The sequence below is a fragment of the Chionomys nivalis genome, chromosome 9, assembly GCF_950005125.1.
Source record: "Chionomys nivalis chromosome 9, mChiNiv1.1, whole genome shotgun sequence".
Lineage (NCBI taxonomy): Eukaryota > Metazoa > Chordata > Mammalia > Rodentia > Cricetidae > Chionomys > Chionomys nivalis.
The window spans coordinates 15395750-15419227 of NC_080094.1; the positions used below are offsets into that span (position 1 = coordinate 15395750).

The 23478-nt window shown below is 48.5% G+C and overlaps 1 protein-coding gene across 1 annotated transcript; it reads right to left on the bottom strand.

Moving 5' to 3' along the window:
* Positions 1–651: 651 nt before the first annotated feature.
* Sgk2 (serum/glucocorticoid regulated kinase 2) lies at positions 652–19032 on the bottom strand. Its single transcript, XM_057780830.1, has 13 exons — positions 18926–19032; positions 17599–17760; positions 16984–17033; positions 16398–16455; positions 16161–16244; positions 13764–13895; positions 12176–12288; positions 11871–11907; positions 10834–10920; positions 7167–7262; positions 6208–6363; positions 3907–3996; positions 652–1492 (listed from the first exon to the last, which is right to left on the bottom strand). Exons 2-13 carry the CDS (start codon positions 17632–17634, stop codon positions 1331–1333), a joined length of 1101 nt encoding a protein of 366 aa, XP_057636813.1. The 5' UTR covers positions 17635–17760; positions 18926–19032; the 3' UTR covers positions 652–1330.
* Positions 19033–23478: the final 4446 nt, after the last annotated feature.

The window sequence follows — 23478 nt, forward strand, 5'->3', positions numbered from 1 at the left end:
CCTTATAACTACCGTTAAAGACTGATGTAGATCCCCAGGCTCCCTGAGGGCGGAGGCTGTGGGCAACCCACGCCCCGGCTGCAGGACGCAGGCGCAGGGCGTCTTGGCAGGTGTTGGGAGAGGCCGAAACACCTGTCGGCCTGCGGCACCTGGGACGTTTGGGAGGCCAGGTGTCCTGAAATGCCAAATTACCAACTTTTAGAAATAGAAACTGCCGCAGGGAGATGTGGACTTTGGGGAAGCATTTGGGACAGAGGGAAGTGCTTGTGCAAACGATTACCATGGAAATGAGAAAGGCCTGCACCCACAAACAGGCCCCCTCCTCTTCAGGAGAGCGCTCTGCCTTCGTCGAGAGGGCTGTGGGTTTGTGTACAAAGCGGTTGCAGCCTCAAGGCTTGAGCAGGCCAGTGATGGAACCCTTTCCCTCAATGTTTGAACGCCCTTGCTATGAGAGGTAGCTTGTGCCCAGGCTCCATTAAGTAGGGCTGGAGATATATGACATGCTAAAAAAAGTCACTGAACTGGGCTTCTGGGAAACTCTTTAATGGTGTCCTTTTGTAACCCACTCCTGTCCCATACCTTTTTTCTCTTGCTTAGAACACAAAGGTGGCTATGGTATCAGCAACCATGTTGTGATCATGTAACCCCAATATTCAAAGCTATTTTACTTTGGATCCAAAGGTTCCCCTGTCCAGCTGATGGGGTTTTAGTATATGATTGGGTCACGGGGGCCCAGGCTTCATCCGTGATTTAGTCCATTCATAGATTTGTATGGCGTGGAGAGGTGGTGGAAAGGTAATTAAAACGTGGGCCCCGCTTGGAGGGTGTCGGTCACTTGGGACGTAAATCGGAGGGTAAATCTTATTTCCAGCCCAGTCTTCTACTTCTGCTTCCTGGTAGGAAGAAGGTGAGCAGTTTTTCCATGCCGCTCCTTTCACCGAGGTTTCAGCTTTGCCAAAAGGCCACAGCAATGGGGCCAGCCAGCCGTGGACGGAAACCGCTGAAGTGGTGAGCCTGAGGAGATCCTCTTTCCATTACCTTTCTTGGATATTTTGTCACAGCAGCAGCAGCAGCAGCAACAACAACAACAGCCACCAAACACAGGAGTCATTTCTCAAGACGAGCAAATCAGAATGACAGACGCTTGGTACTCGGTGGCCTGTCCTGCCAGCCTGAGCGGGTACTCGGTGGCCTGTCCTGCACTGTTTTTCATGTGACAGAAAGCACTTCCCTCTTCTTTGAGTCATCAAACTCATTGTGTCTTGCTGGCAGCAGAAGGTGGCCCCTGCAGGTGCCAGCTGGTCTTGGCGGATTTGCAAGCGCTTGTCACTTATGAGTCCAAGATGTTATCATCCTGTGCATAGGAAAATCCAAGGAATGCGCTTGAGGCCCCAGAACTGCTGGCCATGGTGTCAGGGGTGCAGCCAATAGACCTGGACACAGCTTCCTGGGTGAACTCTGGGTCAAAGTGTTTCAAGTCAGCAGGTCCTTCCTGTAAGTAGAAGCCAAGGGTGAGAACGAGGCATTGGGATATGAGTCACGAAGGGTTCCAGAGTCTAGAAGAGGGATGCCAGGCCTTCCTCTCTGAGTGAGTGTCTCCTGGTCCTTCATATTTAATAGTGATTGTCTTGTGCTCCGCATCAATCCTCAGATAAGCCACTAGTCAGTGTATACTTCCTAAGTGCTTACCACAGTCCCGGTTTAGAGCTCTGGGAATATGGGAGGACAGAGCAGAGCAAGCCTCTACTTTGACTTTCAAGGACCTTGTATGATGGAGGAGGTAGGAGGATCATTTAGGGACTACTAAGTCCTAGATAATAGAGACAAAATAGGGTAATGTGGTGAGACCCTGGGGCTGCCCAGCGATATTGGAGGGAGATCTGTACGGGAAATGGCAAAATGGATCACAAACAACACAGCTGTGCACACCTGAAATCCAAGCTCTTGGGAGGTGAGGTAAGGGAATCAGAACTTCAAAGTCATCCTCAGCTACAGAAGTTTAAGTTTAGGCAGGAGTACATAAGATCCTGTCTTTAAAAGACGTGATGCTAGGCATAGTGATGCAGACCTTTAACCCAGCACTTGGGAGGAGAGACAGGTGTTTTTCTATGAGTTTGAGGCCAGCCTGGTCTACCTACATAAAGAGTTTCAGGACAGCCAGGGATACATAGACAGACCCTGTCTCAAACAAACAAAAACAAACAAACAAAACAAAAAGAAAAGAAATGATAATAATTGATTCTCTACTTCCACTTCAGAGACAGACTACATATAATATCTTTTCAATATGGGCCAGTCATGTGACTGGCCAATCAGATACTGCCAAATAACTAAGCAAAGGTTTGAGAAGGGCACCTCAGAGGAGTTGTCTTTCTTGGTACCCTGAGGCCACCACATATACAAACTCAGACTGGCTTGATGGAGGCAAAGAGGATTCAGGGAACAAACATACGTGAGGTAATTCCAGACCACCAGCCTCAGCTCCTTCATTACTAACCACAGACCTGAGGGCTCCACAAATCTACTCCAAAAAACCCATAGAATCCAGGTAGAAGACTGTTGTTCAGCAACTGGAGCGATGACTCGGTAGTTAAGAGTGCTTGCTGCTTTTGCAGAGGACCCAAGTGTGGTTCCCAGCAGCCTTCGGGAAGCTTACACAGCCAGCTGTAACTCCAGCTCCAGGGGATCTGATGCCCTCTTCTGCTCAGCTTGCACCTCAACCACACCCACCTGCACACACCCGCTCCCCCCACATACATAATTAAAAATAAATAAATAAAATCTTTTAAAAGATTGTTATTTGAAGTCCCCTACTTTAGAGGGCAAGAGTAAACCTAGGCTAGTGTTTCTGCAACAGAAAAGACGCTGTTCTCAGACATAAGCAGATGAGTAGTGGGAGGTCTGCAGGTGTGCTTACAAGCAGGTCTTGGACTGGGGAAACACACAAGCCACAGCTGCCAGCTTCTCAGGAGGGCCATAGGGTACAGTAGTGCGGCCCAGAGTTCAGTTCCTGGACCAGAATGTGAACCTCACCCATGACCCTTGCCTAACTTTGTTAGTTGTATCACTCTTGACAACTCAATAGTTTCCAGTTTTTACAAACAAAGAATGTGGTACTAAGTATAATGTGATACTTTGTATAATGTGTGTAATAGTTTTTATCAAAGCAGGGGCAATGGGGGAGAAGGACAAGACACACACCACACACACACACACACACATAAAACTGGTGCTAGCTGGTCATGGTAGTTCATTCTTGCAAACCCAGTACTCAAAATGCAGATGGATCAGCATGGTTTGAGGCCAGCCAGAGACGCAGGGATAGTGAGATAGTATCTAGGATAGCCCAGTACAGAGTCTCACAAAAAAAAAAAAGGGAAAAGAAATCTAGTGTCACATTCAAGGGCAGGAACTCCACAAAGGAAAAATACAAACAGGGAATGAATGATAAATCCCGGCAGTATTCAGGTATGGAAGGAAGTCTACCAACAGTGGTTTCCCTTGCCTGGCGAGACACCCAGCCGTTTCCCTATCGCTGCTTCCAACTCCATTTTACACACTTCCTACAAAAAAATGCACATTGTTTTTATCATCAGAAAAAGACTGTATAGGAGAATCTTGAGCTGAAGGCTAGCCTGAGCTACTACCTCTCAAAAATAAACACTGTATCAGTTCTGTGGTGGGGTTACAGTGCTGGAGATGATGGAGCAGGCCACAGCTCATCCTTCTAAGGCTGAGCCAGCCATCAGGGGCCAGGATGGCTAGAGCCAATTCTCATTCTTATTGCTTTGTATGAGACTCTTGGCCCCTTCAGTTTTTCCAGCTGTATGAAGGGAGTTGGCCTAGATCCTACCAGCCCTGGGAATCCAGAAACCAAAATCTGGAGAGATCCTTGTGCTCACTTACCACGTTTGGGTTGAAGGGTGGAGTTAGCCTCTTGTGGTACAGGTCATCCCAATTTATGGGACTGAAGAACACATGGTTCTTTATGTCGAGCTGCAGGGAGAAGACACTGGTCAGCAGTCCTCACCATAGCCACTCCCCAACTGGTGCCCACAACTGGCCACCAACTAGACAGAACTCTGCAGCTCTGGCTGGTTTGCTCAGCCCAGAGAGCTTTCTGTTGACAGCTTACTTCCTGCATCATCCGAACCCAGATTTTCCCCACAGCCACAGGTGACTTCCATACCAGGCTCTGGCGGCATGTCTGTGAGCAAGACTGCAGAACTGGTTATCAGGGGAGAGGGTATGCAGATGGAGCTTGAAGATAGCCTCCCACCTCCACACACAATAATGCATCCTGATTCTTCCAAAATGCAAGCCAGAGAAATAAAACAAACCTGCTCACCAAAGACGATGTAAGAAATGAAGCCCTAAGGAAAGCTGTAGGTTCCCAGGGACTCAGAAGTGAGGAACGAGTCCTGGGCATGGTTTTCTGCTTTGTTCCTAAACCGCCTTTCCTCCCTCTGTCTGTTTCACGTTGACAATTCTCCAACACCTTGCATCAGTATTGCCTCTCAGAGGTTTGATTTCTGTGAACACATAACTTGTCTCAAGAATCACAGGCACGCATGCTCTAAGATGCAAACTCCTCTCTGGAAAGAAGGGATCTGTCTTCGCAGAAGCCCGGATGGATCTTTAAGCCGGATAGGGAAACAGGCAAACAGCCAAAGTGGTTACCACACATCACAATACCTGACATAGCGATCTTTTCAGTGTATATAACGCTTGTTATATGACACACATGGATCAAAAAGCTGTGTTACCCACAGAATGGGGGTGGGCAGCCCTGGAGCCTATTCATTAACTGCTGAGGTTGTCTGGACTACAGTCACCATCTCCTCATTTAAGACAGGGTCTTACTATGTCGCCCTGGCTGGCTTGGAACTCACTTTTCAGACAGACTGGTTTAAAACTCACAGAGATCTGCCTGCCTCTGCCACGTGTGGAGGTCAGAGAAAAACTTTTGAGAGTCAGTTCTCTCCTTTCACCATGTGCATCCTGGGTATTGAACTCAGGTTGTCAGACTTGACGGCAGTCACCTTACACCCAAACTATCTTGCTGTCCCTGAAATGATCCCACACTGAGTAATAAATAAGATTTTTTGTTTGTTGGCTTTGTTTTTTGAGACAGAGTTTCTCTCTGTAATAACTCTCACTGTCCTGGAAGCTGATCTCGTCTTGTAGATCAGTCTGGCCTTGAACTCATAAAGATAAACCTGCCTCTGCTTCTGCCTCCCAAACTTTGGGATTAAAGGTGTGTGCCACCACACCAGGTTTAAGATTATTTTTAAAATTGATGCATTAATCTTTTTCTTTAAACATGTATGTGTCAGAACAGGAATGAAAAGAACAGACAGACTAGGAAGTCTATGACTTACTTATTCCCATTCTCATGTGTCCAGCCAGGGGTCTGGCAAAGTGAATTGCTCAGATATTTGTGAAAAGCAAGATACTTATGCAGTTTCTCTGCACAGAAGCAGGAAGAAGCTTCTGAAACCTTCCTCTGCTCAGCAAAGACATTCTTCTTCTTGCCATTCTCCTCCTTCTGTAGGACTGGTACACATGCTGTGCCTACGACTGGGATGCCCCTGTCCAATTCTTTGCATGGCTCCCCATATTCGAAGTTCAGCTTGTTACGTCTTTAGAGGGGACCTGCCTGACCATGCCAATGTGAAACAGCACTGTCTCCATACACCCTCACTGTCTGTCTCTGCTCATCATTTATTTCCTTCCTGAAGCTTGTCAGACAAGCAAGAGGACTTGAGCCTGAATTCCTGGCACCTATGTAAAAGCTGAGAATGATGGCATATTCTATAAACTCAGAGCCAAGGAGGCAAAGACAGGCTAGCCAATCAGCGCCAGGTTCCGTGAGAGACCCTGTCCCAAGAAATAAAGTGGACAATTGAAGACATTTGACATCAACTTCTGACCTACACACACACACACACACACACACACAGACATATATCACATACAAAAAGAAGACACATACACATATACAGAGAGACAGAGAGAGAGAGAGACAGACAGACAGACAGAGAGAGAGAGACAGAGACAGAAATAGACACACAGAGTTCAACTGGCAGAAATATCATTTCTAGGGAAATGCACCAACAGCTCCTGGCTTTAGAGGACAGCAGAAGGCAGGTGCTTCTGAGCTGTCCCTGCAGGAAGGGACCTGTGCTCTTCTGCTTGGTCACTTACAAAGTCTTCCTTGGAGCCCAACCGCTGCTTCTTGTCCTTGTGGAGAAGGCCTTGCAGGAGGTCACAGGCGGCTACTGTCCGGCCTCCAGGGATCTGTAGTGGCTGGTGCAAAATATTCTCATACATCTGGGCCACATCTTTGTTGAAGAAGGGGGGCTATGGAGACAGGGAGAGAAGCTGGGGATTCAGTCATGAGTCCATGGAGAGGAGTCTCATCAGGGAGGGTTAGAACAAGCTGGATAGCCGGGAGTATGTGGTCAGGCTGCGTCCAGTACCACATCTTGCGGGGCAGATGGGGAGAGAAAGGACCTCCAGGCTTCCAGCACGGGATAGAGGATCGCTGAGAGAGCCACAGGCTGTGCACACCCACAGGAGGCTCCCGGATGTCTTTTCTCTCCCCCTTTCCCCTTCAGCATTTCTTCCTGGCCTCACAGCCACCTTATGCCAGAGGCTATGGATTGGCAGACAAGAGAAGACAAGGCTAGGGACCACTGAACCACACAGCTAAGAAAAGAGCTGGACTCTAAATTACACCCACGGTCTATCCCTCCTCGCTATTCCTCCAGCTCCTCTACCCACTGGTCCTTCCGAACCCTCAGCGCTTACTCCTTTGACAACATGCCATGTTGGAGAATCCAGCCCAGAGGAAAGCCAACCTCAGCAGGTCCACACAGGCTTCCACTGAAAGCATACACTCCAGGACGGCTCCCAATCTACCAATGGGACCCTTCAGCCTCAGTTTCCCTCTTAGTACAACAAATGTAACTACGCTCTGCAAAAGAGGGAGTGCTATAAAGGTAAACTGTGAAAATGACACTTTGGCCTCATCATTCCTTCCCAGGGTAGATGGCTAGCTCTTTAATTCCCTGTGCAAAATGAGAGTAAGCCATATAAAATGGGGGCCACCCTCAGCTGTCCCAAGCCACATGTGTCCTGTAGAGACATCTCTGTCCACTCACCAGGCCATGAAGCATCTCATAGAGGACCGCCCCTAAGCACCACCAGTCCACTGCTCGATCGTAAGGCTCTTGACGAAGCACTTCGGGGGCCAGGTACTGTTGGGGGAAGCAGTTATTTGCGGATGCCTGGACTATTTCTATGTCTGTAAAGAAGGCACTGGGAGGGGGTTGCTACCACTGTCACTGTTTCACAGCTTCTCCTGTGGTCATTAGCATCCATTCACAGAGGCCAGTTTGGTGGCAGGCCCTTTGCAGTGCACTGGGGACAGACAGGAGATCAGGTGAGACAGCCCTGTACAATCGTGCACATTGTACGTCACACAGGAGTACCAGTCAGGGGGGTAAAGGGAGCTACAATCAGTCTGTGATCTGCTCACCAAGCCAGCATGGTAATTCAGAAGCACGGCATGCCTTCTTGTTTGCACATGGTCACCTATAGGCTCTCTGTGTCCTAGCGCTGGGAAGGCTCACAGCGTAGTGGGGGTGACAATGGGGCAAAGCTAAAGGAATGGGTCAATGGAAGGGAAGAGAATCATACATCCCTGAGCCCTCGTCAGTGTGTGGGACCATGCAGAACACCTGATCTGCCAGAACTTAGACTTCCTTATCCTTAAAACAGAAACATAGTCGGAGTGGTAGCTGGAGAGACGGCTCGGTTGGTTAACACTTGCTGTGTAATCAATCATGAGGGCCTATGTCCAGATCCCCATCAGTCACGTAAAAGCCAGGTGAGATGGCTCACATATGAAGCTCCAGTGATGTGGGGTAGTGGTGGGGAGATAAGCAGACCCCTGGATCAGTGGCCGGCCAGCCTACTCAAATCAATGAACTCCAGGTTCCTTTCGAGACACTGTGTCAAGATACAATGTGGAGAGTGTTTACGGAAGATACCTGACATCAACCTCTGGCCTCCATGGGCATGCATGTGCCCATGAACCTGCCCACATTCACATGAACATGTGTACATACTACATACACACACACACACACTAAATAAAAATGGGGACATGGGAACAAACATAGGTCTGTGTGCCTGGCGCTCAGAGGTGGCAGTCATGGAAGAAGGGGTGTCTCTGACATGAGTAACGATTCTGTGGCCCCTGCTCCCCCGTGCTAGTTACCCCCACTGAAGGACTGGCTGTTGTCAGGCTTTGGGGTCAGCTTTATCGAGTGGACAACCCACGCACAAACACAGACAATGGTCCCCTCTGGGAGAGGGTACCAGGCCATCGGGTCCCTGAGTACCAACTGGCGGATGCCGCCTGAGGGTCCAGGCACAGCTCCGCAGGCTGATGGAGACATAGGGCGGCGCTTAAGTCCTGATCCAGACTAACAGGGAGGCGCTGCTCGGCCTTGCATCCTCAGGCCTCTGCCCCCTTCAGGCCTAAGGCCCAACTCAAGACTGGTGGGAGTTCAAGGAAAGGTTTTAAATGCAAGGCAGATCAGATAGACAAGTGAATGCCTGCGTAGACTTGCAATGCTTGTTTATTTGTTTGTTTGTTTATTGTGATGCTGGGGTTAAACTCGGGGCCTCATGCGCACCAGGCAACAATGCTACCACTGAGCTATACTACCAGTCCTAATTATTTCTATTTTGAGGCACTTTCTTACAATCTTCATGCCTCATCCTCTCAGTGAAGAGAAATATGAAGATTACAGAAATCTACAAATTTTAAACTGCTAGACTCTCTGTCTGAAAGAGGGAAGCACATTTATGTTTAACTATTACAAGCTCTGACCTTAACTCTCAGGCCGTGCTCTCCTGGTCAAGCACTTGGCCCTGTGGAGCAGTGCCACCCCACACAGCGACCTCTAGGCATGTGTTGTCATTGAACAATAGTTTTTGCAGAGGATCGAGGTTTGGGGTCTAGCTGGGCATGTCAGCACACGTTTTTAATCCCAGCACTCAGGAGGTAGAGGCAGGTGGATCTCTGAGTTCAAGGCCAGCCTGGTCTACAAAGCAAGCTCCAGGACAGCCAGGGCTATTTCACAGAGAAACCCTGTCCAAAAAAGAAAAAAAGAAAAGAAAAGAAAGATTTGGCTCTATTGAAATGTGGCTAATCACAGCTGATGTGTACTATAAGTGTAAACTATATTCACATACTAGATTATAATATTAATAGTTCATTATTTCAACATTTTTACATTTATTTTGTATGTATTATGTGTGCACATGCACATGTGTGTACACATCTACAGCATGCATATGAAGGTCAGAGGACCTATTTGGAAAAATTAGTTCTGTCCTTCTACCATGTGGGTTCTAGGCATTGAACACACACAGGCCCTTAGACCTGGAAGCAAGTGTTCTTACCCACTAAGCAGTTTTGACAGTCCTATTTCACAATTTTATACTGATTATGTATTGAAATGTGAGGTTTGAGATACATTGAGTTAAATAAAATACATTGCTAAAATTAGTTTTACCCATTTTTTTCCCTCCACACACACAACCCAAGACAGGATCTAACTATGTAGGCTTGGCTGGCCTGTAACTTGTTATCTATGTCAGGCTAGTCTTGAACTCACAGAGATCTTCCTGTCTCTGCCTTCCAAATGCTGGGATTAAGGCATGTGTCACCATGCCTGACATCACCTGTTTCTTTTTACTTTGTGCATGTGTGCGTGTGTGCATGCATGTGTGAGTGTGTGCATGCATGTGTGCATGTGTACATGCATGCGTGTGTGTGTGTGTGTATGCATGTGTGCGTGTGTTACTGGGAACCAAACCCAGGGCCTTGAGAATGCTCTATCATTTATCTACAGCCCGCAGTCCTGTCCTTACTTTTCTTAAAGATTTATTTAATTTTATTTTATGGGTGTTTTGCCTACACGTGTCACACGTGTGCAGTGCCCACAGAGACCAGAAGAGGGTGCCAGATCCTCTGGAACTGGAGTTACTGTGGATCGGCTGTGAGTTGCCATGTGGTTGCCAAGACCTGAATCCTGATCTTATGCAAGAGCAACAAATGCTCTTAACTGCTGAGACAGCTCTCCATCCCTGTCTATGCACATACACACACACACACGATTTATTTCAATTTTATGTGCATGGTGTTTTGCTTGCACTTCTTGCATGCAGTATCCATGGAGGCTAGAAGAGGGCATTGAATCCGTTGGAACTCGAGTTCTAGACAGTTGAGAGCTGAGGTGTGTAAATTGGGAACCAAACCCAGGTTCTCAGGAAGAGCAGCCAGTGCTCTCAAGCACCGATATCTCTCTCTCCAGCACATCTTTTTACATTTTAATGTAGTTGCCTAGAATGCCTGAGGCTCTGAGTTCAACCTCCATCTATTTGCTTTTGGTCTCATGAAGTCCCAGCTGGCCTGGATCCTACTGTATAATTGAGTCTGGCTTCAAACTCCTGATCTTCCTGTCCCCATCCCCAAGTGCTTAGTATTACAGGCATGCAAGCCCACGTTTAGCGGTAGCTTGCCCATGCCCACTGGGCAGCAGTAGAATTCACTAGAGGTAGCTGGGTGCCCACCATTTCAAACGCTGGTTCCTTGACACTTATGAGGAGATGAACGCTCAGCTTAGGTCTGACTCGGGGAAGGGCTTGAGAGGATGGAGTGAGGCCTCGCTGCTGTAGCCTGGTAGCTTTATTTAGGGGCTATGGCGTCAGCCACTTACGGCCTCCTGTCTCCTCCATAGGTCCTCCACATACCTCGGGAGTGCCACAAAAAGTAGAAGTGGTCTCCTCGGGCTCCACACATTCCTTGCAGAGGCCAAAATCTGTCAGGACCACGTGTCCCTGTGGGTGAGAGACAACAGGAAGGGGTTAGTGGTCAAAGCTCAAATGCCACACCTTAGAGAAAAGGCTGTGCGGTACAGCAAGGAGACACAGGCTGCATGCCTTCTGTAGACTCAGGGTTCCTGGCCCGGATGCCAGGAGATCTCGGGGCACAGGCTGGGACCATGACATCATGACTCAGGCCCATGCTTACGACAGTGGCAACTCCAGGGTGTTCTTTCTGGGTAGCAATCCCCTTTCTAGAGGGCTGAGGACTGAGAAATCAAGTCCACCAATGTCAACTGGGCATGAGGATGGAGAAGATAGATAGGTAGAGAGCTATCAGACTTTAGGAACTGCTGTGCGCAATCCTCACTGCCGGCCTGTACTCCTGTCCAAAGCCTTGCTGCCCTCTAGAGGGCAGTCCGCAACCAGCAACAGAGCAAGAGGGGCTGTGAAGGCCCAAATTTCCTTGAGTCAACGAGGTAAGAGCCATCTGTGCTGAGGGTATCCATCCTATGAGATGTCCTGAGGCCTCTCTTGCAACCACAGTGCAGTGACACCCCTCCCTCTGCCCCACTCTGTTTTCATCCCCCTTAGAGTTGTATCACTCTCCATCTCGGGGTCTGTCTCCAGGGAATCAGGAATCATGGAAGGTCTACAGAGCCCCACTTTCCACCTGGTCGCACCTCCCACCCCTCTTCCCCCCCTGTCACCACCGCCACAGGCCTATATATCTATATCTGTACTGACATCTGTACCTGTGTGTGTCTCCTGTGCACGTTTATATACACAGATATGTGCATAAGCACATATGTACACATGCACACAAGAATGCATATGCATAATTACCATATGCATAATTACCAATGTACACAGACCATGGCTGAAGAGCACAGATTTGAGCTGCATGTGGGCTCACACACACACACATACACACACACACATACACACCACACCATACCACACACCTGGCAGTCCAAGAGAATGTTTTCTGGCTTCAAGTCTCTGCAAAAAATAAGAGAAAACAGCCATTTACTGAGTGAATTGGGGACTTGGGTCCCAGGGGGAGAAACTCCTGGAAGCTCTCACAGATGAATAAGGAAAAATCCAGGGAAGCTGGGTACTTGACTCTTAAGGGAAGGACACCTCAATCCAAAATAAGAGCCCTCCTCAGTCAAAGGACCCAGTTCACCGGGACCTCATGGCCCACATAATCCCTGCCTGGTGGAGCCAAAGGTCCTAGGACTGAGCACGAGCCAAGAGCAGGCCTCACCTGTAAATGATGTTGAGAGAGTGCAGGTAGCCAATGGCACTGGCCACCTCTGCAGCGTAGAATCGGGCCCGTGGCTCCAGGAACCTGCGTTCCCGCTGCAGGTGGAAGAAGAGCTACGAGAGGGGACAGTGAGATGGCTTCTAGATTCCAGGTCCTAGATCACAAGACAGGGCCTTCAAGACCCTCAACTCCGTGCAGGCCAGTCACCTAGGCTTAGCTGCGGTGTACTTGACAGGAGAGACTGCATGCTGACCCCACCCCTCAGGACGCTTGTGATCTCCCCGCCTTCCGTCAGCATAATTAAGCAGCCACTGTCTTCCAGGCTGCAAGCCAGGGTCTCTCACAACTCCTGTTTAATCCTCATGACCATCTTCAAGATCTCAGCTGCGACGCCAGTTTCATGTCTAAGGAGGAGGAGCTAAATGATTTGTCTAAGGTCCTACATCTCAGAGTTAGCAGACCTGGAATTTGAAACCAGGTAGTTCAAGACATACGTTGTGGGCAGGGAGCTGGGGAGGGAGTAGAAGGGGTATGTTCTATGAACCCAGATTGACCTTGAACTCAATCCCCCTACCTCTGTATCCCAAGTCTTGGGAGTATGGGTGTGAGGCACCATGCCCAACAAATATGTACTTTTTCTTTAAGCCAAGCATTAGGATGCCACACTGAGCTCAGCTCTAGATCTTTCTGTTTGGTCTGCTTTGTTGTTTGCAAAGTCGTCATTTAGGGAGGCGCAGGATAAAACCTCCCTTGTTGGGCTCATGCTGAAAAATATTTGGTTATAGGCCAAATCTGGTACAACTGAGGAGAGCCCCTATTAAATTTTACCCCCTTTGTTCAGTAAGACAAAGCAAAGTCCAAGACGGTGCCTAGTTTGCCCCTGCTCTGCTTGGGGTTAGCAGGTCACTCAGGTCTCTACTTAGGACAGTGACATCAGGCTAGAGAAATAGCTCGGTGGTTAAAGTACAAGTATAAAGACCCAAGTCCAGGTCCCCAGAGACCAATATAAATGCCAGAAGAGCATGGTTGCCCACCTGTAATTCCAGTCTTGGAAGGTAGAGACGGGATCATCAGAGCAAGCTGGCTAGCAAGACTAGCTACACTGTCAAGCTCTGGGTGTGTTTGGGAGACTCTGATTTGATGAAAAAGATGGAAGGGAAGTTGAAGGTAACTCTTGACATCATCAGCCTCTGGCCTCCATGTGCAAACACACATGCACTTACACGTTTGCTCCTCACATAAAAATAGGTGTGTATAATACATATACATGGAAATAAAAAAGATGATAGTGATGGGCCTGGGCCTGTGGCCTGGGTGTGGGAAATGGAAGCACTGGGAACAGTGACCACATATTTCTCTTGGTAGAGACCTTTCCTGGGGTCTCTGAAAGTAATTATGAGCCACCTTGCGTAGGAAACACTCCTGCAATATCAGGAGTAAAAGGGACCTGGTGTAGCCTGGGTTGTCTTGAGGAGCGCCTTACTGAGTCTACCAAGTGGCTCTGTTGTAGGGGTTCAGTGAGATCACTCTGGAGTGGGGTACGCAGTGGACACACGGGAGGACAGCTCCCCTCCTGAGGTCCACTCACCTCTCCTCCGTTGACATAGTCAAGCACGAAGTAGAGCTTCTCAGGGGTCTGGAAGGAGTAGCGCAGGCCCACGAGGAAGGGGTGGCGCACGTTCTTCAGTAGCACATTGCGCTCTGCCATGATGTGGTTCTGCTGTGGAGTCACACAGATGGGTCCGCGTCACAGTCGAGGACAGCCCCTTTCATTCCAGCGTAGTCAGGTGACCTTGCTCTTAGACGTGTCCTCCCAAGGCTTTTTCCTGCCCCAGCTCAAATACCCACATTGGCTCTCTATTGCCCCCAAGCCAGGCCTAGGCTCCTTGTCTAGTACCTGAGCCTCACTCCAGCCACTCATACTAGTGGAACCTCTGAAACCCCTGCCCCAGGGGACAGGCAAAGCATACACTATGATAGGATGACTGAGTCCCAGGGAAACTCTCTAGGAAGAAAACGTCACACAGTACCTATACTCATGTCTTTGGTTGTTGGTGGCCGTTTTACTCGTTTTACTCTTTTGACTTTTGTGGGGAGCCCACCATCCAGGTCCCAACTAAAACACACGGAGGCTTATTATTTCTTATGAAGGCCTGGCCTTAGCTTGGCTTGTTTCTGTCCAGCTTTTCTTAACTTAAATTATCCCGTCTATCTTTTGCCTCTGAACTTTTACCTTTCTCTATTTCTGTATACCTTTTCTTTCCTTCTTACTCTGTGTCTGGCAGTGTAGCTGAGTAGTTGGCCCCTGAAGTCTCCCTCCTTCCTCTCTCATTCCTTGATTTTTTTTCTCTTTTTCTCCTTCTATTTATTCTGTCTGCCAGCCCTACCTATCCTTTCTCCTGCCTCACTATTGGCCATTTGACTCTTTATTAGACTAATTAGTTGTTTTAGAGAGGCAAAGTAACACAGTTACACAGAGTTAAAACAAAAGCAACATAAAAGAATGCAACACATCTTTGCATCATTAAACAAATATTCCACAGCATAAACAAATGTAACACACCTTAATATTCTACAACATTTGATCCTGCTATTTTATCCACCTGGACAGCCCCTCCTGTGTGTGTCTGTGTGTGTGTGTTTGTGTGTGCGTGTGTGTGTACAAGAAGTTGATGATGGGTGTCTCCCTCCACCACGCTCTCCACCTTATTCTTTGAGGCAGGGTATCTCACTGGATCTAAAGCTTATTGATTGGGATAGTCCATCCAGCTAGGAAGCTGGAGAGATCCTTCCTCTCCATCTCTACATCACTGAGATTAGAGATGCATGCTGCCACACTTAGCTTTTTTATGTGGGTTCTGCAGGATCCAACTTAGGTCTTCATGCTTGCACAGAGAGCACTATATCATTTTAGCCATCTCCTTAGCCCCAGACAAGCCACCTTCCTTTCTGTTTTTTTTTTTTGTTTGTTTGTTTTTGTTTTTGTTTTTGTTTTTCGAGACAGGGTTTCTCTGTGGTTTTGGAGCCTGGAACTAGCTCTTGTAGACCAGGCTGGTCTCGAACTCACAGAGATCCGCCTGCCTCTGCCTCCCGAGTGCTGGGATTAAAGGCATGCGCCACCACCGCCCACCACCTTCCTTTCAAACTATCAGAATGCTGTTTACTGTCAGGGTCAGTTCAAGTCCTCCCTTCCTTGTTGGCATGGAACATTCTGTCTCCTTAGTAGTCTGACTTGACATTCTATCCTCTCTCTGTCCTCCTAACAGTGTTGAAGGGATTCAAGTCACTGAGAGATCTTGCTGTGGAATAATCCATCTGTACACTGTGTGAATATATGCCACTCTGATTGATTAATAAACAAGCTGACTTACCAATAGCTGAACAGGATAAACTTAGGCAATAAAGCCAAACTGAGAATGATGGAATGAGGAAGGGCAGAGTCAGAAGAGTTGCCAGTCAGCCAGATAATGAGTTGGAGACACAAAATGGGATAGAGGTAAAAGTCACGAGCCTCAGGGCAGCAGCACATAGATTAATAGAAATGGATTAAGTTGTAAGAGGTAGTTAGTAACAAGCCTGAGCTAATGGCTAAGCATTTATAATTTATATTAAGTTTCCAAATCAGTTATTTGGAAAGTTATTGCCTTTGGTTGGGACAGGAAAACTCCACCTACACAAGCTGACCAGGCTGAAGGGGCCTTTGAAGAGGGTGCGCTATGAGCCCACAGTGTGCACACGGGTAGTCTGACACCTAGAGGGAACAGAGAGCTGGTCCATCCGTGGACCTGTTAACTGGAAGGTAGAGACCTTTTCATCCTCCAGAAAGCTCCTAGGGAGATGGCTTGGCCTGCCTTCCTCTAAAAAGGTTAGGATCCTGTGTGCCAGCTGGACTTTCTGAGCTGCCCCCACTGGACCTCTTGGGAAGTCACGCTAGGCTGGGGATGAAGAAGCAGGAGAGGAAGTGAGCCTTCCTGAGTTCTGGTACCTCTTTGCTCTTCAAGATGGACTTCTTCTGTAGCACCTTCACTGCGTAGAAGGCTCCGTCAGACTTGCGCTTGGCCAGTAGGACCTGAAGAAAAGTACAGTCATAAGGCATCGGGGATGATGGGTTCCCCTGGCAGCTCCCATACCCATTCTGCAAGTATGTGGCATGCCAGACTTCTTTCTGCATATGCTAATAGAGACCACAGGCAGAGGACTCCAGAAAGCTCTCTTTACTTACCTTCCCATAGTTCCCTTTGCCAATGACTTTGAGGAAGTCAAAATCTGTGGGCCGGGCACTGTGAACAGAGAAGAATAAGGATCAGCATTTAGAAGCTCTGGAAGCTCGGTCTCTGGTTCATTTCAGAGATGAAAAGTGCAGGTGGCCGTGCAGGAGCATCCTGGCCTCCCTTCTGAAGAACATTATGTCTTACAGCCCAAAGGAGCTCAGAAGACAGAACCTCACACACCTCCCTTTACACCCACTCCCAGCTCACAGACCAGTTATTACTAGGAGGAACAATCAGGTACATGGTACAGAAGACAGTCTCCTTCATCTCTGCCCACCCCCACTCCCAGCCAGGAGAAGGCAGAGAGCTGCTGACAGAGAAGATGTTTGGGGTCATTCCAGGTAGAGAGAGCTCGGCCTGGGCCAAAGCTGGGAAGTTAATGAGAAACGAAGCTGAGCAGGCACAGGCTTAGAAGGATTCTGGTCCAGCGGGCAAAGGCTTTGTGGACACCACGGACCCTGGATTTTATTTCTAGAGCAAAGAGAACCAACAATGGGACAGCCAGGAAGGAATTTTATCTTAGAAAAAAGAACTCACTTTGGGTTAGCGGATGGTCCCAGGTTGATATTCCCATTGGCCCTAGAGGGCTGAAGACATTTAAAGAAAGAGGCAACGAAGATCAGCAAGCTTCCTCCTCTTCCTTTGGCCTAGGCCCTGATTCTGCCAACATCACTAATAACTAGCTCACCTTCCCATCTCCCTCCCTTCCTTTATTGGTTTTCCTCTCTGTACCCACCCACTCCTCCATAGCCACCCCTCCTCCATCTAAACACTCACGTCACACTTGCTTCTAATGACCTTGAGAGGCTGATGGCCATCACAACAATTAAGAAAAGAAAACTGACACCAGAGAGGAGTTGTCCAGGGCCTTACATGTGGCCAAGGTGGGATTTGAACCTATATATTTTCACAACCAGTGTTGTGTTTTGTTTTTTCTAACCAAATCTACTTCTGATAGCTTCCTGCCAAATCTCTCTTCAATGTTCTTTGCAAATGGCCAACTCTGTGAGTTCACAGTAACCTGGCAGATACAAATTCTGGTTGAAGGCCCACAGGGATGGCTGGGATCCCTACAGATTTCCTCAGCCTTGGGAGGAGGAAGTGAGTCTCTGGTGCAGGGGGCTGGGTGTTGGAAGACTGAGAACCACTCACCTGTGGGCTAGGAACTCCAGCTGGGCTGGAGGCCATTCTGTAGCTGTGATGAGGTAGGCTCTGGAGGTACTAGGAAGACCAAGCACGACAGATCTTGGCCCCCAGGCCGGGCTGCCCTCTTTCCCACCTTCAACTTCTGAGACAGCCTTAGCAGCTCTCACCCTAAAGACCAGAAGTCCATGCGTGGATGAGACAAATGACAGACAAAAGGCCAGACCCAGCCTTTCTCACCAAACAGTTCAGGAGGGATGGAGAGGGACAGCGAGGGTGGTCCCTGCCTGGCAGCATCTTTGCAAAGGCCCGAGACACCCAGGACAGGAAGATTCTTGTGAATGACGGAAACTCCAGACTCCAAGGTGGCCGGAGGAGGCAGGAGACTCGAAAGCTTAAAGCTAAACATTTCCTTTTACTTCTCAGGGAGGCTCGGAGACCTTGAAAAACGCTTTACGTGTTTTTGCTACTCTAATTTTTAAAACAGGGCCTTGCTCTGTGGCCCATGCTGGTCTTGAGCTTGCTGCATATCCTAGGTTGACCTGGAACTGCCTTAACCTCCCAAACGGTGAGAACACTGAAGTGTGTTCCCACACATGATTTAGAACAGGACTTTCTTGACTCTTACTGTTTGTGGGTAGCCTGGGCTCTTCAGACTCACAGACTGCCGTGTTGGCAACTGTGAATCTTGTGGAAAGTCCCAGGATAAGCTGTGTTGAATGCAATCTGGCCTGATGCTCTCCTCAGGGTTCAGTAACAGTGACTACACCGGGACTTTGGATCCGAACCATGAAATCCCCGAAGGAGCCGGTGTCTGGGAGTTCAGGTGATAGAAGGGGTGGGTAGCTGGTCTATGCAGCCAGCTCAGCACAATAGGAGAGGCCAATTGTCTAGGATTTGGTTCAGGGGCTTGGAACCTCATCCGCTCTGTATCTCTCACAGGGCATGGTGCAAATTATTCATTTAAAGACCCTGGTTTTGGTTGCTGTAGGACCTGGGCTAAATAGCTTGGCATCTCTTAGATCATCTTCTTTTCAGGAGGCACCACCCTGTGGCTGGGTGGGATACTGACACCCACTCACCTGTGGCCAGGAACTTCTACCAGGTCAGAGGCCACCCGGCTGAAAAAGTAGCATTAATGGGAGTTCCCAGCTAGACTGATCTAGAGGCCTCCCACTGCCAAACTTCTGCAGAGCAGGCTATAGAATTCTAGCGGAGGGAAGTGTATCCTGGCCTCTCTGATGCATGCCAGGCTATGCTCCTACAGTCAGCCTGAGACACCACCATCCCTCCCATGGGTCCTGTGCCTGGTTCTGGCTGCCCGGGTCCCACATACCTATGCAGGCTGGGCAGAGGCCTCCGGGAGATGCAGCAGTTGGAGCCGAGCACAGGCCGTGGACAAGAGAGACTCTCTCTGTTCTCCCAACAAGAGCCAAGTGTCAGTGCCTGGTGCCCCCAGCACAGAGCTCAGAACTTCCAGCAGTGGCAGCAGCAAGGGGGTTGGTGATGTCACACAGATCGAGCAGTGCTTACGACAAGACTGGCACGGGAGACCTCTGTTCCCTAGGGGATGCTGTTTTCCCTAGGAAATGAGGGATTATTCAGCAGTCCGAGAAGACCCCGGAGACCACTGGGGACTGTAAGAACGTGTGTGACTGTACGGGTTAGGGTATATGCTCTCTGCAAGTATTTTGTGTAGAGTTGTGCTTTGGCATGTCTCTGGTGTGCCAGTGTGGCTGCGGATTTCAGATATTTGCGTCAGTGTCAGTGTGTGTGTGTGTGTGTGTGTGTAAGAATGTGTACATGTGCCGGGCAGTGGTGGTGCACACTCGGGAGGTAGAGGCAGGTGGATCTCTGTGAGTTTTAAGGCCAGCTTGGTCTACAGAGTGAGTTCCAGGACAACCAGGGCTACTCAGAGACACTCTGTCTCCAAAAACCAAAAAGACAAAAACTAGGAAGAAGAAAAGAAAGAAAGAAAGAAAGAAAGAAAGAAAGAAAGAAAGAAAGAAAGAAAGAGCGAGCACATGTGTTGGTGTGACAGCATTGTATGTATGTGAGTCTGCATCTGTGCTGAGTTCATCATTGTTTTGCTGTTATGATTGGTGGATGTAAAGTGCCAGACATCAGTGTGCACGGTATAGTATATGTCGGCATGTATTATATATGTACATATATATGTATATAATGTTTGGTGTGAGTCTGCATGTGTTTATGTGTCTATCTTCAGATGAGACTGTGTCTAGTAATATGTACATGCGACATATGCATGCATAGGTCCATAACTGTGTGTCTGTGTCCATACTGGTAAGTGTTGGATAACCTGTGTGTGTGAACATGTGTATACACATGTAGAAGGCTCATCAGTTAGAATCCAGGGTTCTATTCAGACTCTATATAGACCACCTGGTGTGAAGGAGAGCTCCCTGGGACCTGAGTTATGGCCACAGAGAACAACCCAAAACCGTGTAGGTACTCCAGAGGAACAGGAGCTGGCTCTCCGTCCAGCTGGCCTTGGTCGTGGACGATGGAGCACTTGGCTACCTGGGTTTTCCCTATGGGCTCTTCAAGAGCTCACTCTTCTGGCTCACTGTCCCTGAAGCAGGCCTGGCTGGTCCACAGCTCTTCTGCTACGTGAGAACTCATGCCTCAGGAGCTCCAGGCCCACAAAGGCCTGCCTGACTGTGAGGTGTGCTGTTAGGTTCTCACAGGGTCCGTTCCTCTATCAGAGGATCAGCAGGGGTTGGCAGGTGCTCTGAGCAAGGAAGGAATTCATGGGAGCAACACAGCCCCTGTCTCTCTGGAGCTTTCTGTGCACTATGCAATCACTCTAGGCTCAGAGGGGGTGAGTCAGGCGTGCTCTTTTTGCTTTTGTTTTTTGTTGTCTTGTTTTTTGAGACAAGGTTTCTCTGTAGCTTTGCAGCCTGTCCTGGAACTAGTTCTAACTAGTTCTTGTAGACCAGGCTGGGTCAGGCATTCTTATAAACTAAAATTCAAGGGACCTGGAGGTGTTGACCTAAAAACACTGCAGTAAACAGCATCAAAGTTTCATTTTCCCACAAAATAGAAATGTTGAATCCATATACAAGTCTGCAGGGTGACATGTTGACAAAACACAAGTCCTTACCAAGAACATTTCTTTTCAATAACAAAAACCCATGGGGTCTTAGGGGAGCAGCAGCGGGGACTAACAATAGGGTAAGAGCCTCTGGCTGGCACTTAGGAACACTCCTGCCATGCGGACTCAGACCCTCACCCTGCACCACGGTTAGACAACCCATTCCTCTCGATTTCTTTTCTCACAAAACTTCTCTAAGGACCTGTTCTCATCTCCACTCCTTTTCTGTTCCACTCCTGAACCTAACTTAGATTTCATCCCAGCATCCTGAGGAATCAGTGGACAGTGGCCTCATATGTCAGGGTCAGTGATGGCTCCCAGGTTCTCACCTTAGTCAGCCCAGCCAAGGCTCTGGCATCCTTCCTGGCACCTGTCCTTTGCCTACTTGGCTCTGAGAGGTCCTGGGGTTCCTTATTGGACTCTCTTCCCCTTCAACCCTGGCTTAGTCCTTGGGTCTCTGTCTCCCCTCATTTCCCATGTCCACGAACCAGTTCAATGGCTTAGCTCCTTCTGCTTTCTCTGTCTAGAAAGCTCTTACCACCACACAACACGTGGCTAACTTTCAGTAACACGGCGAGGACCCAGCTTCAGTGGTACCTCCAGGAGAGGCCTGTGCTGACTGATAGTAAGTAGGTGATGGGGTTCTCTTGATCTATCTGGGGCTTAGGGCTTTCAGTGCTGAGCCTATGCAGTCCTGAGCAAATCCTGATGGCCGGTCCATCCCTCCACAGTAGCCGGCTTCTCCTCTGGAGACTGTGTTTCTGACTGTGTTTCTTTTGTCACTAGTCGAGTGTTCTAATTTTCCATCTCAAACTAGAACATCAGCTCATGAAAGCAGACTCTTTTTGCTCACTATTGGATCCTTTATATCTATAACCAGCCTGAAATAGAGGAAGTGTTCATGACACATTTAATTAATGAAGTCATGGAGTTGAGTGATCAGGTATAGTATACATGCAAGATGAAAAATTATATAACCCAAACATCTGTCTATGTAAGCCTATATGGATCAAAATGGGGGCATACGTCAGATGCTATGATCAAGGAGAAAGCAAGTTTCAGAATGGTGGGTGCACTGGGGTACTAAAGTGGGGGAAAAGGACAATGGACATTTGCATGAAGAGCAACAACAAAATTGAAGAGGCCGTGACCACTAGTTACTAGGCCATTTGTTTTTCTTTTTGAACTATGATATAAAGTTTCTTACAGCGCCACTGTTTCATTGCTAAAGTACCAAGCCTCAGCCGCCCTTCAACGTGTTCACTGCTCAGTGTCCTACCACCTCGCCTAAGAACCCCACCCCACCCCTGCAGGTCCTAAGAGTTCCTTTTCCCTTGTATTATTACTGCCTTGTGATAGATACAGCCTGGTCCAACTTGGCACCAGTGTCTTCTCCTGGTTATTTTATTTTTATTATTACATTTATTGACTCTCTCTCTCATGTGTGTGTGTGTGTGTGTGTGTGTGTGTGTGTGTAAAACTTGAAGGAGTCAGTTCTCTTCTCCTGCATGAGGGTTCCCATGATCAAACTCAGGTCATCAGACTTGATGGCAAGTGTCATTATCCAGTGGGCAATCCCATCATCCCTTCTCTCATCCACGAGCCACTAATATCATCCCATTCCTTGTTGCTACCTAGACTTGCCCTTCTCTGGCCCCTCTCTGGTGTGCTCGTTTCCATCTCCCTAGACCTGCACGGCACAAGGAATGATACACATCTCCCTTTCGTGAGAACACCGCTACCGACATGGCCAGCTTGCCTCACCCTTTCAGGAGTCACCATTTGCTTTCCCTTAAAAACTTTGCCCAGTGTCCTCTTCTTGTATCTGCTTCTGTCATTGTGCCTGGATTCACTCCATTGGACTGTGTCACTTACCTGCCTTCTTAGCTCAAGGGCTAGCTTGGTCTTATCTTGCTCATATAAACCCCATAGGATAAATTTGCCAACATCCGCACGTGTGTGTGTGTGTGTGTGTGTGTGTGTGTGAGAGAGAGAGAGAGACAGAGAGAGAGACAGAGAGACAGAGAGACAGAGAGACAGAGAGAGACAGAGAGAGAGAGAGCACATGTGTACTGGTGAAGATTAGATCCAGGACTGCCAGCCAAGTGCTCCACCCCTAAGCTAAACCCCCCAGCCCTGTTATCCCTTCTTAAATGAGGAGGAGACTGAGGTGTGGCGAAGAGAAACAGCTTGAGTGAGATGCCATGTCAATAAATGATATAAACAGGATTTAAATCCAGGCAAGCTGACCCCAAAACCTACAGCCTGGAACCTCCAGAAGAGATTAGACAGAAATGGAAAGAATGAAAGTGGGGATGAGCTGGTTCATTAAAAAAGAAGAAGTTGGCTGAGGAGGAGAAATTAAGGAGTCGCTTGGATGGGAAGGTAGGAGACGGGAAAGGAATTAGAGAGTTAAGAAAACTCAAGAGGAAAAGGAGGTAGGGGGATAAAGTTAGGGAACAGAAGGGGAAGAAGGGCATGGAAAAGAGAGAAAGGTAGTTAGGAAGCAATCTAGCCTGGGCAGTCAGCTGGAGTACAGAAAGCTGTGAGCAAGGCAGTTACTCTGCACACAGGGGAGCCCCTCACCTTGAAACCCTGGGTCCCAGCGCAGGTCCTGAAGAACTGTGCTTTCTCCGTCTCCCCAATCCTGACTCATCCAGCAACCTTCCGAAGCAGGAGTGACCTGTCACCAGCTCACCCGTCTCTCAAACCAGCACAAGTTCAACCTCCCAGGCCAGCCAGATGGGAGTCGGCTTCAGGACTGTCCGGTTACT

What these genes read in the sequence shown, in the direction of transcription:
- Sgk2 (XM_057780830.1), bottom strand. Translation starts at nt 17,634, where the DNA reads ATGGCCTCCAGCCCAGCTGGAGTTCCTAGCCCACAG. An exon ending in GCAAAGGGAACTATGGGAAG is followed by an intron (nt 16,245 to 16,397) that starts GTAAGTAAAGAG and finishes ACTTTTCTTCAG; the next exon opens with GTCCTACTGGCCAAGCGCAA. An exon ending in ATGAGATGCTTCATGGCCTG is followed by an intron (nt 6,364 to 7,166) that starts GTGAGTGGACAG and finishes CTGTCTCCATAG; the next exon opens with CCCCCCTTCTTCAACAAAGA.